We start from the raw sequence: 16,822 nt of genomic DNA on the forward strand, positions 1-16,822 counted from the left end.
TTATATTTGAATACAAAAATCATCCATACTCCATTAACACAGATTTCTCAAATCACACTCACATTCACAACACACACACACATACAGTTCCCAGCTACCCTCTCAAATGGAGGTAAGCATCTTCTTGTCCAGTGCTAAGAGAACCTTTCCCTCTTTCTTTGATGGCTGAACAGGTGTTAGCACAATTAATACTATTAAAACCAATTCAGTGTGCTTCAGTGTCTGAAAATGAATGATTTGGGTCTACAGCAGGCTTTGTATCCTTCAAATACCTTGGGATTTCCAGTTTATACATATAAATGAGGAACTGCTTTGAGGAACCAATTCCAAAATAGCAAATGACACAATTGTGGTACTGCTGAGTACGCAACTATGTCTGCAGCAAAATTATTTTATTCTCAGCTTTGCTAAGGTTTTCATAGACACTTTAAACCCCCCTGAGTAGTCCATTTATTAGATGCAGGGGCCACAAATGATAAACTTTTGCACCCAGTGCTTTAATTGTATTTGGCTCCCTACTTTACAACTTCCCTCCTAAAAGTTGCAAGCATTTTAGGGTTAAGAATTTTCTGCAACAGAATATTTAAGGCCGAGATACAGTGTTACAGTAGTTGCTTTGTGCAGTTAAAATATATTTGTTTTTTTCAGCTTTTTCAACAAAAGCTAGCCATAATTTAAAATAAAAATTCAATTTCCAGGACTGAAGATTAATGTTTGGAACCCAGCACAATATATAATGTAAAAATAAATCAATTTTAAAAAAGCATAAATCTCCCATTATTTGTATTGATGTACTAACAGCAAAAGAGCAAACCACTTCTGATCCTGACAAATTAGGATGTTTTCCAAAGAACTGAATAAAATGCTTCCATACATCAATAAAAGCTATGTGACTAAGAAGTACAGTCCCAAACATATTTACTAAGTTAATATATGTGTTACATAACTTGATTGCCCATTGATGAACCCACCACTATTTGTAATATATTTTTATTCTGTTTTGTTTTTATGTTTATTTTAATGTGCTTCTATTTGTAACTCTGGTCCATGACCATAATAAAAATTCTATTCTATTCTATTCTATTCTATTCTATTCTATTCTATTCTATTCTATTCTATTCTATTCTATTCTATTCTATTCTATTCTACTCTAGTTATGTAACTCCTTGAATATTTAATTTTTATATTGGACTTATAACTGATCTATCATGAGCTAAAATTACTGGGTCAAAGCTCACTGTTCCTCTCTTACAAAAACAGCTTTTTAAATGTTCTTGCAATCACAGCTAAATCACCCTTCTCAACCCTGCGATTATGCAACAGACTACAAGTCCATCATTCCCTGATTTATGGTCCGTATTGGGAAAGTTGGACAAAGTCAATAAGGGTGTAGATGCCATCGGGTAGAGTAAATGAGAAGAACCCGAACAATGGCTACTATCGAAGGCAATCTCCAGATTTAAAAGCATCATGCCTTGAAAAAACATGCTGAGAGAAACAAAGATGAAGTTTTGCCTTCTTAATGTGCTTTCCAGCAGAACTGGTTGGCTGTTCTGGAAAGCAGCATGCTGGATTTGGTGAATCAACAACTAGATCCAGCACAAAGCTCTATTTTCTTATGAATGAACTTCAGATACCACCAACTTCAATGGAACTGGTTTCCAAGTATATGTATTTGGCTGCAGTTTTATGACAAATGCTATTAATTGATATCAAAATTAATGGATTATGTTCATGTTCAGTAAGGAAGAAAAAGATTGGATATGTATAAGAAGTGATATTACTTACCAAATGTACTGTGTATATGTGTGTGTGTGTGTGTTTATACACAAATATATATGTATATACTGTATATATATATGTGTGTGTGTGTGTGTGTGTGTGTATGTTTGTGTATAAATGTTAAAACTTTCTTAAGGCTAGGAAGAAATCATTACAGCTGGAAATACTGCAGTAAAAAGATTTATTACGATTGATACAATTGCATCTTATTCATACTGTAGTGTAGTATTAATAAAAGCCCATTACTGGGTCTGTCCCTTGTGTTTTACAAACAATGGATGCTTTCTTTCTTTCTTGGCATGAACTGGTTAGTTGCAGTAGTAGGATTCACAACTAATGTTTGGGTTTTTATTTAAGAAGTTTTTATAATTCTAAAGTACCAATATGCTATTACTTTTAATCTCTAGTGCAATGTCAATAGCATTATAAAGCATTTGGAAAAGAAAAAAATGCAGAATAAATTTCTCTCTCCACAAATTTGTATTTAATTTTGTCAGCATTATTATGGCACAGAATAGCCTGAAAAACATTTGTGTATGTATTTGTTATATATGTGCAAGCTTGTGTCCTAGGTCACATTCTCTAGATTGCAGGGAACTCTAGGAGTGGACACAAAGTATTTCTGTGCACACTGAAAGTGTGCATATGCAGATGGATATACTTGCACATAATTACTCTCAGAGTATGAGAACACATACAGGTCAAGGGTAGGATGTAACTGTTTTAGTTCACTGCAGCCAGGCCACCAACTGCTTTAATTTTTTCTCACGAGCAAGTAAGGATAAAGTTAGAAGATAACATACATGGGCATAACTGAGATAGGAATGTCTAAGTCCTTTCTTCTAATGATCCTGGTAGACTTATTCTGTCTGTCCAATGAATGGCCAGCATTTACCAGACTCAGCTGTTTCCACAAAGAAGTAGAACTACGTCTAAATAAATTCTACAGCCTTCCAAACTCTTAACTGGCTGATCTCCTTGGAAGTACAAGAGCTAGTTTTGCTATGCCATCCCTCATTCTATATAATTACAGCCTGTTTATTTTTATTATGCATTTATTTCTATTTCTATCCCACCTTTTTGCCCATAGAACACTTTGTCCCATTATAGCAGCAGGGTGAAACCAGGGGCACACAAGTAAAGCCTGGACCCAGCCACAGATGCTGTATTAATTCTAGTCTACTTGCTTTGGAAATACTTAAATTATTGCCAGAACTTTCAGCAGCTTCAAGCAGATACCATAGCCTGGAAAGGTTAAGCAAACATTCACACTGGACTTCACACTTAAATGCTCACATCATGCCAATCCTGGGCTTCTTGCATTCCAGGTTTTTAAATAAGTATTCCCATGCATTCACAATCTGCCATACTTAATTTCCTGTGGTGGTCTCCGAGACACAGCCACAGTATGAAACAGAAGGGACCAACTATTGAGCTTATCCAGCAGTTTTAAAGCTAGTCATGTTTATTTGGCTTATTCAAATATTCATAAGGGCTGCAGTACACCCTAACAAATACGCAGGAGGACAAGTATTGGACCGGATGCATCTTATCACTCCCTCTTGACTCACATCAGGAAGAAGCTTTAAAGCTTCCTCTTCAATACGCTTTGCAGGTGTTGATATTACTACATGCTGTGGCACACGGCTATTATTGCATTCTTAAACTGGCTCAGATCAATGGAAGTGCTGTTTATCTGCCCTTTATAGGGGAGGCTGAGATCTTTGAGAATCCCTTTTGCCATAATCAAAAACACATTTGGTGAAAATGTGAGAGGGTCTTTCCAGCAGCTGCTTCCAGATTCTGAAATGCTTTGCTAAGGATGGTCAAACAAGTCTCCTTTCTATTTCTTTTTAAACAGTATGCAAATATTGTTATTAAGGTAAATTAACTACTACCTAAGATAATTTGCTAGGTGGTGCTGTTTGAGTTGTCGTGTTTTCAATGATGTTTTCACTATTTTTGAAACAGTATGGGTTTTTTAAAAATTTGGTCTTAATTTTGTTAGTTGCCTTGAACACCAGTTGCTGGTGGAAAAGCAGGACACAAAATAAAAACCAAATAACTCTGGACAATAGTAATACGGGATGTGGGTTCTTCCTTCTGCATATTCTCAAAATCAGCTAGCAGAAACTGTATGGCATTAGCTTTCATTCCAAAATTCTAGCTTAAGATTTCTAATAGCTACCCATAGACTGTTCTCTATTCAGGATGGAAGCAGCATCTTCTCTAGAAAATTCTCTTTAGATACCTTGGCTCCTTTTTAATTTGGGTGATCATATTACCATTCCATACTATTATTAGCTATTGAGATACTTGCCTGCCAGATAGAGAGCAGGCAGAAAGCAACAATTAATTCTTTTCCATGGGCTTGTCTGTTTAGCCAGAGAAGGTATTTAATATACTGCTAAAGCTGGCTGGACGATGTCCATGCCGACATTGCTGGCAAAGGCTGCACTTGAGATTCATTTGTGGGAGAAAAATGAAACCATAAAAGGCTATAACTGAACTCTAAGTTACTGCTCTCAGGGCTTGGGGGTCACTATAAACCTCTCTGCTTTCACTGGAAAAAAAACACTGTGTAGCTTATATTTCCAAGGGAGGAAAGGACTGTAATTTAAAGGCATTATTCCATATAGATGTTAATGAATTCTATTTTTAGCAAAAATTTGGATTTAGAAAAGAAATGGGCAAGTTTTATATATATAAAAAAATCTTCAGACGTATTTTCACCTAGTGAGCAAGTTCCACAGTAAACAGAATTTCCTCCTCATAAAACTCGAAAAAGAAGCTGAAGTGAACTTCACTTTCACCTTTAATTCTCTATGAGAGCTTCTGTGCATTATTTCAATGAGCCACTTGACCATGTCCCATCCCTTTTCTTAAAAGAAAAAGAGAAACAGGTAAGAACTTTTTTCCACCATTAACAGGCATTTCTCATATTCTACTTAGCATAACCCATTAGAATTAGACTTTTAAAGCCAAAAATGTAAGATTTTCTGGACTGTGTATGTTCATGGACTTCTGGATTCTGCACAAGTTAATTGTTTGTGAGTGCACATATGTGCACTTGGTAAGAGTGGAGATAGTAGGAACCAGAATACAGTTACTATGGCTGAATACCTATATCCATTAAGAAGTACTAGACATTCAGATGATTAGACAAATCATCTAATGTGATATCTTTTTATTATGTTATTTTACAATATTTTCTCTAAGTCTTATAGCTAAAATTAAGAACGTATGATGATATTAAATCCCAATGATTTCTTATGCTTTTGTGAGAATCTGGGAAATATCTTTTTAATCCTTAAATATGAGAATGAATTCTTTTGTTCATTATATCTTAGTACTTCATCTTCTTACATTACTACATAACTTGCTTTGATAATATTTAGAAAATTGTTAGCGCTGAATTATAAACTGTTCCCAACTTCAACTGCAAAGGTGGGGGACAACATTTCAGCAAGGCTCAGAAGGGCAAAAAGGGATAAACAAAATGAGATAAATACTGGATAGCTTTTTTAAAAAAAATCCCAAACACTAATGTAAGAACAAAATGCATTGTATTTGCAAATAATATTAGTATCAGAACCATGAAATAGAAAATGGTGGCCAAAGTAAGTGGTGGCCAAAGGCAGTTTCCTAAAATCTTTTATTGACTCCCTTGAAGTTACCACCTTCAAGCCAAAAATTCCTGAAAAGAACATTTGACTTAGTAATTTGTAAATCTACTCATGTCTTTATGCTATCAGATAACAGGGACCAAACTTTATGAATTTAAGATTAATATTTTTTCCAGGGAAACAACCTCTCAACTTGAGTAAAAGGTGTCAACCTCCAGATCCATCTGACAAGCCATTTGCTCTTCCCTTAAACAATTTCTTAAACAATTTAAATCACTCAATTTTTTATATTTTGTTTCTCTGCCCTTGTAGTCCCTCCATATGTAACCTGAAATATCCCAACCCTACTATTCTTTTCTCAAATACAGGGTTATTTCCCACCTTTTCTGTCTATACAGTTTTTCAGATCTGGAATAGCCTGAACCATGCTCAGCTGCAGGCAACAAAAAGAGGAAGCTGTCCAGTACCGTTAGTCAATCAAGTCACCTAGCCTAGTATGGCTGCCATTAACGCACCTTGCTTTCAATTTCACATTTGAAAAAAAAAGATGGTCATAAATGACACAAATGGTTATTATAAACAGGTATTTATAGCTTGCACTTGGTCCTGAAATCTAATTGTTTTGACAGCTCACACTAATTTTCCCAGTATGATGGTGATGATGATAAAAACCTCTCAACAACAACCTGCCTTAACTATGAAAAGATGTTCTACAATAAATTATAGCCATGTTTAAAATGGTAGTAGGTGGTTGTTGGAAATATCAGGTGCAAATTTATGCACCCCTATGAGAGAGATACAGATATGACATAAGACTGCTGATAAGGGAAGTAATATTCTCTGTTGTTGCGCTTCTTGCTAACCTTCTGACCTTAATGGCTTAAATGTCTTGGGGTCCTCATTAAAGTTGCTCCTCACACTGGCAATCTTCTTGGGTGCCCTGTGCAAAGTGAGAATGGTGATGCCCTTTCCTTGTCTAGGCATTCTCAGCAAACAGCTACCACACCATCCTAGCAATGAACAAGGTCCTGATACAGGGACAGGCCTGTCAATCAAGACAAAGAAGTGCAGAAATAAACACTGAAGCACTTGGGCTTCCATTTACCCTGTTCTGTGTCATGGCAATAGCTGCTTGCAATATATTTATCATTTTGGGAGAGCCCAATATAGGTGATTGCTATATACCAAGTTAAATATTTCTACGGTAGGCTTCTAGAGATGAATGAAAATATTTGGGTGGGCTAGGACCAGGCATGATTTTTTTGGAATGGGGTGAGGGATGCAAAATAGATAGGGTCACTTTACACTGTGTGAGTTTGGGCTTTAGGGGGAGATTTGGGGTTTTCAACTCTGGTATGCCTATTCTAGGACTTGTATTTCTGTTTTAATCCACTTCTCATAACAAAATAGTGCAAAATGTTGCTGGCAGTTTTTAGCAATCACAATCAGAATGAACTCCAAGAGGAAAAAGGGACCCTGTGGCCGTGGGTGGTCCTGAGGTCCCAAGTTGTTCATTCCTGCCCTTGAGATACCCTCTTAAACCAGGAATACTTCACTGAAAATGACCTCATTCATGTTTACTCAGTATAGTAGGAAGCTATTCAATGTGAATTGAGGGAAGGCTGCTCATAACAGAAGCTGCTGTTAAAGACAGTCAGAAGAAAGGTGAAAATGAAGGTGTAAAACTACTGCTGCTGGTAGTAGTAGATGCTTCTGAAGATTAGCGATCTTGTCTGCTGTATTCTAACTCATTTTGTAGCTCTTAAGCAAGGTTTCTCCCCTTTCTCTTTCTTTCTCTGTTCCAGTTACCTCTCCCCAATACTCATCCCCATCCATCTGTGTTGCTTCCTTTCTTGCTCCTTTTCTTCCTAATATAGCTGCCCCTTCTTACAATATCACAATTCTGGTTTTTTTTCTTTTGCTGTTTCTACTGGAAGGGAGGGAAGCATGTGTGTTTGGGTATCAGTGTGATTAATGAGTGTAAAGTGAAATGGTATGTTTATGCAGAAAGTATACCAATTTTGCAAATGGGGAATTATTTTATAGGTAATTCATTTTAATTAGTAGTTCTTAATTACTTTTACTTATTTACATGTTAGATTTGGATCCTGTCTTCCATTCAGGAGCTCAAGGTGGTGTATGTAGCTTCCTCCTCCTATTTTTCCCAAGTACAGGTAGGCCGGGTTGAGAGAGAGTGAGTGGCCCAAAATTAACCAGTGAGTTCTCAGGGACTGAGGGGGGAGTAGAACCTGGGTCTCTCAGCTCTTTGTCCAACACCTGAACCAATGCACTGCACTGGCTCTCTTTATTAACCAGGCCCTGCCCTTTTACAGAGTATGATTTCTGGTATTTGTCTATTTATACAATTTTTTATAAACTACCCTATTTCCAATGACTCAGTGTGATTTATTATACAACAGTAGAAACAAGTAAATAAGAAAAGTTCAATACTAAAAAATTATAATGGCAACCCAGGTCCACCATTCACACTAAAAGCATGTTGGAACAGAATAGTTTTAACAGCCTTACAGAAGGTGGTTATAACTAGTTAATGCCAAGACAATTTCATTCTACAATCTCTATATATAGTCAACAGAAAACAGTATTCCAACTTCCTAATTGAAACCCTTCTTATTTGTTATATATTAACCATTTTTCTTTGAATTTGGTTTGCTTTTTTAATTTGTAACATCAAATTATATATCTAATTATCTATAATTAGATAATTAGCTCAAGTACTCCAGATTAAAATATAAACTGATTCTAGAAACATTAAAAACAAACATAAAACCTTAATTTTTTGTACTTACCTACAACTGTAAGGTTGACTTGGGCTTGCTTACTACCCAGCTTGTTTTCTACTACTAAAGTATAACATCCACAATGTTCCTGCTTTGTGAAGGAGATGATTAGCTTACTGCTGTTCTCAGCATTCTCAATTTTGATGTGTTCATTTTCCTGGAGCTGCCAAATTAAACAGGTAGATTAATACAGATATAATAAAAATATAGTAAACCAGGACTTTACAAGCTACATATATTAATAGGAGGGGGGTGATAAAGAAGTATGTTTGGGTAGTTGTAACACTCTCTCTTTTCCTTAGATCACCTCTCAAGGTGTACTGTATACTCTCATGTCATATTAAATTCATTTCTAGTCAAGAAAAGCCTGGGAGAAGACATTGCTATCACACTTTATTTATTTTAATTTCTATAGTCTTGTAGACTCCCAACCCAATCTCGTCTAAGAAACCTTATAATCAATAAACTATGAATAACAACATCCCCACCCAATACTTTCAAAAATTAAGACTATGACATAGGGGATTTTTTGGTATCAAAGCAAGCCATATCCTTAAACAAAAGTTACTATTAGTCCCAACCATGTTTCGTATTGGAAACAAGCAAACATTTTTTTCCTTCAGCAGTTTCTTTCAGTAGTTCCGGCATATGGTTTCCCTAACAACTCTGCCATGTTTTAGTACTGGCATATTTTTATGACATGATTTCCTAATGATGCTTAATGACTATTTTAAGGAGGAAGGGGAACAATACTTGGATGGAATGACTTCTTTAAGTCGCAAAGGTGTCAGGAAAGAGCTCTGTTTTGACATGAATTGTAACAAAAATAGGCTGGGGGGAGACAGCGTGGTAGTTACATGTGACCCATTACTAGGCAGATTTAAACTCAGCAAGTAATTATTGCCAGGCACCCAGAAAATGGTTTGGCAAAAGAGTTCTATTTGTTACTATCAGCCTAAGGTAGATCAGACCAAGAAATAGACACTGTGCAGACTTAAAGTTACTTTTATTAGAACTGCTATAGTAACAGAATCTTGCAAGTTGGAACGTGCTTCCCTTCCTCCCTCTTTTATCTTCATGAGAATTGGGGTGGGGCTGTCTAAGATGTTTTCACAAATCACTTTCTTGGCCTGGGGTCAAGTTTCATTTATCTTGTGCCTTGGTAGTGAATCTTTCCTCTGTCCTTCAAGGCCATCCTCTTTATTCACTACAGTTACTGTCCCTGTATCTTGGTGGAAAAGATTCTGATCAGGCTGAATATACGGTACATTACAAGTCACTGTAAGTTTTTCTATATCAACTATAAGCCACTGTTCCAAGATGTGATTTATTAATAGATCACAATAACCATTTGGATTTGGTTCAGCATCATATTGCTTTTTAAACCAATTAATTATACTCAGCAAAAGCAAGACTGACTATAAATAATTTATGAATTAATACCTAATATTAAACAGCAAAAAGCCAGTTTTAAATCACACATACAAAAAATTAGCCCTAACATTTAATAGTTTACTCATTTAAATACTGTGACTTTTATCAAAATTGCACGAAAATATTCATTCCAGCCCTTAAAAGAATTGGGGGTTTTGTGCATTTTATTACTTCATTTCTTCCTTTATAGATGATATGGTCAATAATAACAGGTGAACCTGGAGCAGCTGTGCTTCTTACTCTTCCAACTGCAGAAATGTCCAGTTGTGAAAATTCTGTGTCTGCTTGAACACATAAGCTTCTTTCCACTAGTTACTGAAATCACACTAGAGATTAAGAAGCTCTATAGTATTGGGAACAGTTAGGCACTATTGACAGAATACACTAAAATAGCATTACTTCACCCATTACCTCCTAAATAGTGTTTACCAGACTTGAAATCAGCCCTTAGTTTTTCCAGTTGGAACTGTTGGTCTTCCCAAATCTTGAATTGGATTCCACTACCTCAGATGGGGAAAAAATACCTATTCAGCCTCATTAACTGAGCTTCACACTATATGCAGGAAACATGCCTGTTAAGGATACACTGGGGCTTTCTAGAGGAAATACTTAAAACATGAAAAAAAGAGTCAGGCTCTTAAATACAGTACCTGCATTCACCTTGTGGCAGCCCAGTTTAATTAGCGTTTACAGTAGCCACATGAAACAGCTCCAATAATTACTAAGTAAACCACGGATTTGCAAATGCTACACTTACATTATTATCTTGGTAGAAGAAACAATACAGAATAAAAATAAATAGCACTAAATAATAATCTGTACATTCAGCTGATGATTTAAAAGGTCACAGCAAATGCAGCAATTTCCCAAACTGGACAGAATAAATAAAACTGGACTGATGCATGGAAAGGAGTATTTACATGTTTTCAGAAGAACAACATCCACGTTTGCTCTGTATGTCTGTCAACATACCTGGAACCATCTCTTTGTACAGTCAAGATGAGTACTGGGACATAAAATGTAATCGTACTTAGAAATTGGGTTTTAAAAAAAATATTTTATTAGAATTTTTCAATACAATAAAAGTATAAAACATTAAAATTGTATTTATTAAAAATGCTAATAAAATATTTTAAAAAGAAATCAGTATGCATAAATAGGGACTAGCAAAAAGATATTATTTAATTATAAGTGTACAAAGAAAAGCACAGTGTTTTCTAGATGTGAAAATATTTGTGTCAATGGCTTTCTTGTCACTCCATCAATTTCTTGTTAGAGAATAGTTTTTCCAGTTCATCCATCGAGTTTCATTAAAAAATAAAGGCTATTTAGTTTGGCTTGTCTTTCCATAACTTTTGAGAAAATAATAAAAAAAAATCATGGAGATTATAAAGCCTGTTTTGGCAAAACATCAAGCTGATCCTGCAGTACAAGTAGTAAAATCACAATTATCTTCAGAGAAAAAACGGTAGTATTTTCAGTTGTCAATTGGCATTGTCTTTTCAACTCCCTTCAGTTCTTTTACTAGCACTCAGCAAGCATCCCAGATATGGAATCCAGATGTTCCATGCAAGCAAAAACTAAATACATGTATTAGGCAGTATTCCATTTCCAACTGTGCATTAATACCATTCCTATGTTAGGGAACTTCTGCTCAATGAAATTATTGTTAGTGAGTATGGTATGGTGATACTGTCAAATCCTAGAAATCTTTGAAAAAGGTATTGATGAAAACATTCAACATTGCACGTTTGATTCATAATAAAACTGATGGTTAAGGTCTTAAGACCACTGGAAATATTAGGGTTACAAAGAGGATACTAAAAACTATTGACTTGTAGTATTGATCTACCATGGGTGACCTAGGACAAATCGGGCTTTGTTAACCTTCAGACTTTCTTCTTTCTTGTTGAAGCTGTTGGGATGTTTGTAGATCTCAATAGGCTCTCTGTGCAGGTGTACGTAATAGTTTGATGTTGTTGACAGCACTTGTGTATCCCTGAATTGAATTTCATGATCATTATGGTGCAGCACAATTTCTGCTACTGATGATTTTTTGGGTTGTCCTAGTCTACAGTGCCTCTCGTGTTCCTTCAGTCAGGTGCAGAAACTGTTTTGTGGTAGCAATGTACACCTGTCCATAGCTACAGGGGATGTGATAGACCCCGGATGCTGTGAGCGAGTCTCTGCTGTCCTTGGCTGATCAAATGATTTCCTGGATTTTCTTAGTCCACCAAAACAACCAATCAGGATCAAACACAAACAAAGAACCAATCAGAGACCAGCTCTCACCAACCTGCACCAGTCAGAAACCAGGTCAGCTAAAGACCTATCAGTAGTCGGGTCACCTGGCTATAAAGACAGGAGCCCAGTCAGTCCCTGCTCAGTTGCCTGTGGTCTACATAGCAGGCCACCATGCCTTTGAAGATGCCAGCCACAGTTACCAGCAAAACATCAGGAAATCTGTCTAGACCACAGTCACTAAACCAGTACTACCCAACAGATTCCAGCCATGAAAGCCTACACCAGTATAATGAAGAATATATAGATAGAAAGAATATCTATCTATTTCTATCAATATAAATGTAGCCCTAAGGGATAGAGCAGCAAATGAAAATTAATGATGCATAAGCTTCAAAATTCAGCAACCAAAGCATACATTTGGGTTTGGGACCTGTAACCTGAAGCAATAATCAAACATTTGTAGGCTCTCTTCCACTGTCTCCATAGCAGGCTGAGTTCAGACAAAGTTACATCCATTGTGCTCTGTGGGAGATCTCAGAAGAAGTTGGGAGAGGATTTATTTTATTTGTGTAATTATATGTTTATCTCTAATAATGTACAATACTGTCAATGCAAATAGACATTACATTTTAGAAGCAAAAATAAAAAAGGCTCTTCTCCAGTAATTATTGTAAGGAGAGAAATGCAATCAATCAAGCTTTTTTTGGTTTGTTTAAAATGTTTTACAATGAGATAAAGGGCATCTGATAACCATATACAGATAGTTAAGTGCATTATTTATAGTTCAATGAATATTTTTTAAATAACGAAGTGATCAGAATCAGGATAGGGATTTTCTAGGTCACGGTTAACATTTTTCTTTACAGTTGTAGAGTTTTTTATTCAGTCTACATCTTGTGGCAGAATAAAAAAATCTAATCTTCCTACCAGCATATCCAATTTTCAATCCTCAGATGTGGGATTGTTGTGCCTACTTTCCTTAAAAAAAAAATCTCATTTTTTAAAAACAGAAAGTGTTCACATAACTACAAGCAACATATTTAATGTCAAGTATAGTTTGCCCATTTCTGCTCCCCAAAAACCAGAGATATTAATTACTTTAAAATATACCACAAACACTTCCTTTACCCCAAATGCATTCCTGGCTGGGGTTCAGAATAATATTGTGCATGGACAAAGAAGCTGCAGAGTTATTGTTACCAAAATTTCATAGCTTTAAAGGATTTTGCCCTTCCCAATGTACATTTGTTTACATGTTAGGCTTTTGACTGCATGTGTAAGAAATTATTCTCAGCCTTAATGAAAATTCCATAGATGCAAACATTTTTTTCAGATTCCATTTTCTATTATGTAATTTAGGATTAAGAGAATAGCAGCAAGGATTCTATTACCTGCTTCCGAAATTTCATCCAAGTACATGTTAAAGGCATGGTTCCTGCTACTTTGCACAACAGCTCTACTGATTCACCAGACCGTACTTTTTGGTCTTCTGGGAACTGAACAATCTGAGGAGGAACAGCTGATAAAAGAGGAAATACTTCTGAGGATCTTTTTCAGAGATAAAAAGTAGGAATATATTGAAGCAGATATGTAAAATAGAAACCAGTTGTTTATTCAGTCCAAAGCTATATCTAACAAAAATCCAGGATTTAGCTCATGGGTATGATAATGGAACGTTTCAACCTCTCCTTAGTGGTTCAATGCCTGCTAGCAAAATTTGTATCCGAAATAAGGATGTTGGTAAACCTCTTTTGAGTCAAACTCATAAATGAATATCAGTCAAATTTCAAAGGACAGAGGGAGCTTTATAAATCTGTGCTGATAAATCAGCGCTGGAAAAGAACTGCCAGTTTCCTTGGCATACAACTGGGTATCAAGGTCTTTCTTGCCTGACCAAAGCTTGAATGCACTGACAACTTTGTCAGCCTGTACAAATCTTTTCCTGCTAAAGCTGTAAGCCCAATCCAACTTCAGAGACTCTTTACAGGGGAAAAAGTATTCCAGGGTTGTACTGGCTACTCTAGCAATCATCCCATGCAAAGTAAAGATGGAAAGGAACCCCACTTCCATGGAGGGTTCTCTTGGCCTTTGGATCTCCTTGATTTAGATCCAGGGAGCCTCTTAAATTCCCTGCTTCAGATTTTAAGAGAACAAATCTGTTTTAAATTAACCCAGGGCTTGGAGGAGTTCATTTATTCCTTTTCCAGTGGTTTTGGTAGAACAATAGACCCCCCCCTTTTTTTTTTTAGTTTCTTACAAAACAGGTTGGCCATACTATATGGCTGTTTGATTGCGTTTGACTTGGTAGGTCATAAGTTGTTCAGGTGTTTAGCTTAAGGACACATAGGTAAAAATTAGGATGGAAAATTCACTGTATTTTTTTAATGAAAATGTAAGCACAACTTGAATAATCTTTCAATTTGTTATCTTCTTCAGTCTCCTTATTTTGATTAATCTACTAATCTGATACCACTAATATTCCACAGGTATTTGTATTTTTTCATAGATAAATTAACTAAGACATTTCAGCAGGATATGGACAAGGGAAGGATGGGGGAAAGGGCCACCATTCCAGGTGTTCTGCTGAGTGATTAGCTGCTTCCTTCTGTCACTTGAAATTCTAGTCACTATAAGAATTATGATTAAACTTAAGAACTTTGATATTTTAATTCTTACTAAATTGATTTTGGTAATATTTTTTCCATTTATTAACATGTGTTTATGTGTGTGCATAACAGTACAATACAATACAATACCATAGAGACTTCAGTACTAAGTACTTAGCTCAAAATCAAAACCTTTACTGTACAACAAACAGTTTGATATAATCTGCCACAGTTTCTTCTATTCTAATGTTATAATCAATTTGGTATACAAAAGTCAAATAATTTTATGCTAAATACTCTAAATTGTAATATTCTCAATATAAGATTTTCTAATTAATTAATACTGATATAAAAAAGAAGTATGATTAAACTTAAGAACGGAAGGTTTGCTTTTTAACCTTTTCCTCCCCATTCCTTTGTCTTTCTGCTATATAATTCAGACTGTAAGCCTCTGGACAGAATCACATGAAAATCTTTTTAACAGAATATAGAGTTTAAACATTTTAAATAAACAAATGCTGTCCTGAGCTACCAACTCATGGCTCACAGTCTTCTCAGAATGGTGACAGTCCCTGCATTCTGTATTAATGCTGAGCAATCAATACCTGCTTTGGGCGGAGTCTTTGGAGCTGGTTTCTTCTTTACAGTTGCCTCACCTAGTAAAGAAAAAAAGTGCAGCTAGCTCAAATGTGAGGTTCATGTGCGTACTGAGACTCTTTTTTATCCAACATATTTTATTTTAGGCAACATCTGCTTACAAATTAGGTTTGAAGGGTAAGGACACTGCCACCCAAGAAGAGGTTCCTAGTGGGAAGTAAATGCATGAACAAGTCACTGTAATGAGATAACAAAGCCAAACTACACGTTATGATGAAGCTCCTAAATATGATTTCACTTTTGTAGGAACAGCTTCTAGAGGTCCTGATTTGGATAGGGTTAATGGGATAAGGAAGATCTAACACCTCTTCGTATTGAGGACTTTCAAATCCACACTATCTTCTTAGGGCTCTTCACCAGAGTGAAATTTATGCATTTAAAACATGAGGCTGCAACACTTTCCTCACCACATCTAAGGAGAAACAGAAATCTTGACCATGGCCTTGGGGCATTAATAGAAACATTTAGATCCCTTTCTTGTGCCATGTCTCCTGTTCAAGCTAAGGGAAGGAGACATATTTGCAAAGCAAACAAAAAACAGGATAGGATAGGATAGGATAGGATAGGATAGGATAGGATAGGATAGGATAGGATAGGATAGGATAGGATAGGATAGGATAGGATAGGATAGGAAAATAGCATGAGATACGTAAGGAAGATAACAGCTTCATAGAAACCTGAGCCATGACAATAAATGGTTTCACCACGTAATGTAATAATGGGGTAGAAAGGTGATAATGCCCCACATAAATCTTGCTCTTAAATGCTGAAGTGTGTCCATTTCTGCAACCAATAGATTGAGCAGGCTGGCCAAAACATCTCAGCAGTCAGTTCCTTTTGATGGCTTGGGAAAAAAACCTCTGATTAAAAACTGTGAAAATTGTTGAAATTCATTACCTTTCCATATTTTGTGTTGGAAAATAGCATTTAAATTTATGTCCTATAACTTGTGCTTTCCAGCTATGTTGGTATTAAGTCCCAGGTAATGTCCAATGTAGTTGGAAGTTTATGAAAGCTCAGGAAGGATGTAAAAATTGGGGAAAGCTGGACCACGGTCCAAGGATCAATTCGAATGCATCTCAGACTGATGCAGGGCATATTTGTGGGATATTATTAATTTGGTAAATATATTTTTCTTTCTCTCTCTCTCTTTCCCACACACACTTTATCTTCCTCTCTTATAGGATCTGGGAGTGTCTGCACATCTCCACTGATGTTGGTCTTTATACTCATGGGATATTAGGACAGAGTTGAAAAAAGGCTTTATAACACTAATAGAGGACAACTATCTACAATGAACATTGCATTTTCTCTATCTACCCTGATGTATCTGATATATAGAGATAACACCAGCTTGATTGGCTTTCATTTATCTCTCCACAAACCCTACCACCAGCTGCATTATTTTTCCCCATCAGTCCAAACTTCAGAAGCACCCAACCTCTCACTATAAGAAAATAGCCTTATATCAGTTAGCCGATGTGATGTAGCAATTACAATTTCAAACTAGGAGTAGGAGCTCCAGCTTAAAATCCCCATTCTGCCATGAAAGTCACTGGATGCTTGAGGCCAGATGATATCTCTGGCATAGGTTACCTTATCTTAGCATTGTAGTTATGTAGGAAATATTGCGGGATGAACTTTGTATGTTGCCTTAACTTTCTAGAGAACC

General features: G+C 36.0%; 1 protein-coding gene across 2 annotated transcripts in view; it reads right to left on the reverse strand.

Annotated features, from left to right (window-relative positions):
• The window catches only part of MYLK (myosin light chain kinase), a 204,925-nt gene that overhangs the window by 29,944 nt on the left and 158,159 nt on the right, over positions 1-16,822 (reverse strand). For both annotated transcript variants that reach the window (XM_025170519.2, XM_025170489.2), the window contains exons 19-21: positions 15,099-15,149; positions 13,279-13,406; positions 8,219-8,372 (exon numbers count right to left, since the gene is read on the reverse strand). In XM_025170519.2, the coding sequence (XP_025026287.1) occupies positions 8,219-8,372; positions 13,279-13,406; positions 15,099-15,149 (333 nt within the window). The remainder of the gene's footprint in view (positions 1-8,218; positions 8,373-13,278; positions 13,407-15,098; positions 15,150-16,822) is intronic.

The sequence above is a fragment of the Python bivittatus genome, unplaced genomic scaffold, assembly GCF_059951505.1.
Source record: "Python bivittatus isolate LINGU-HERP-01145 unplaced genomic scaffold, Pbiv_v1 ctg000480_np1212, whole genome shotgun sequence".
Taxonomy (NCBI): Eukaryota; Metazoa; Chordata; class Lepidosauria; order Squamata; family Pythonidae; genus Python; species Python bivittatus.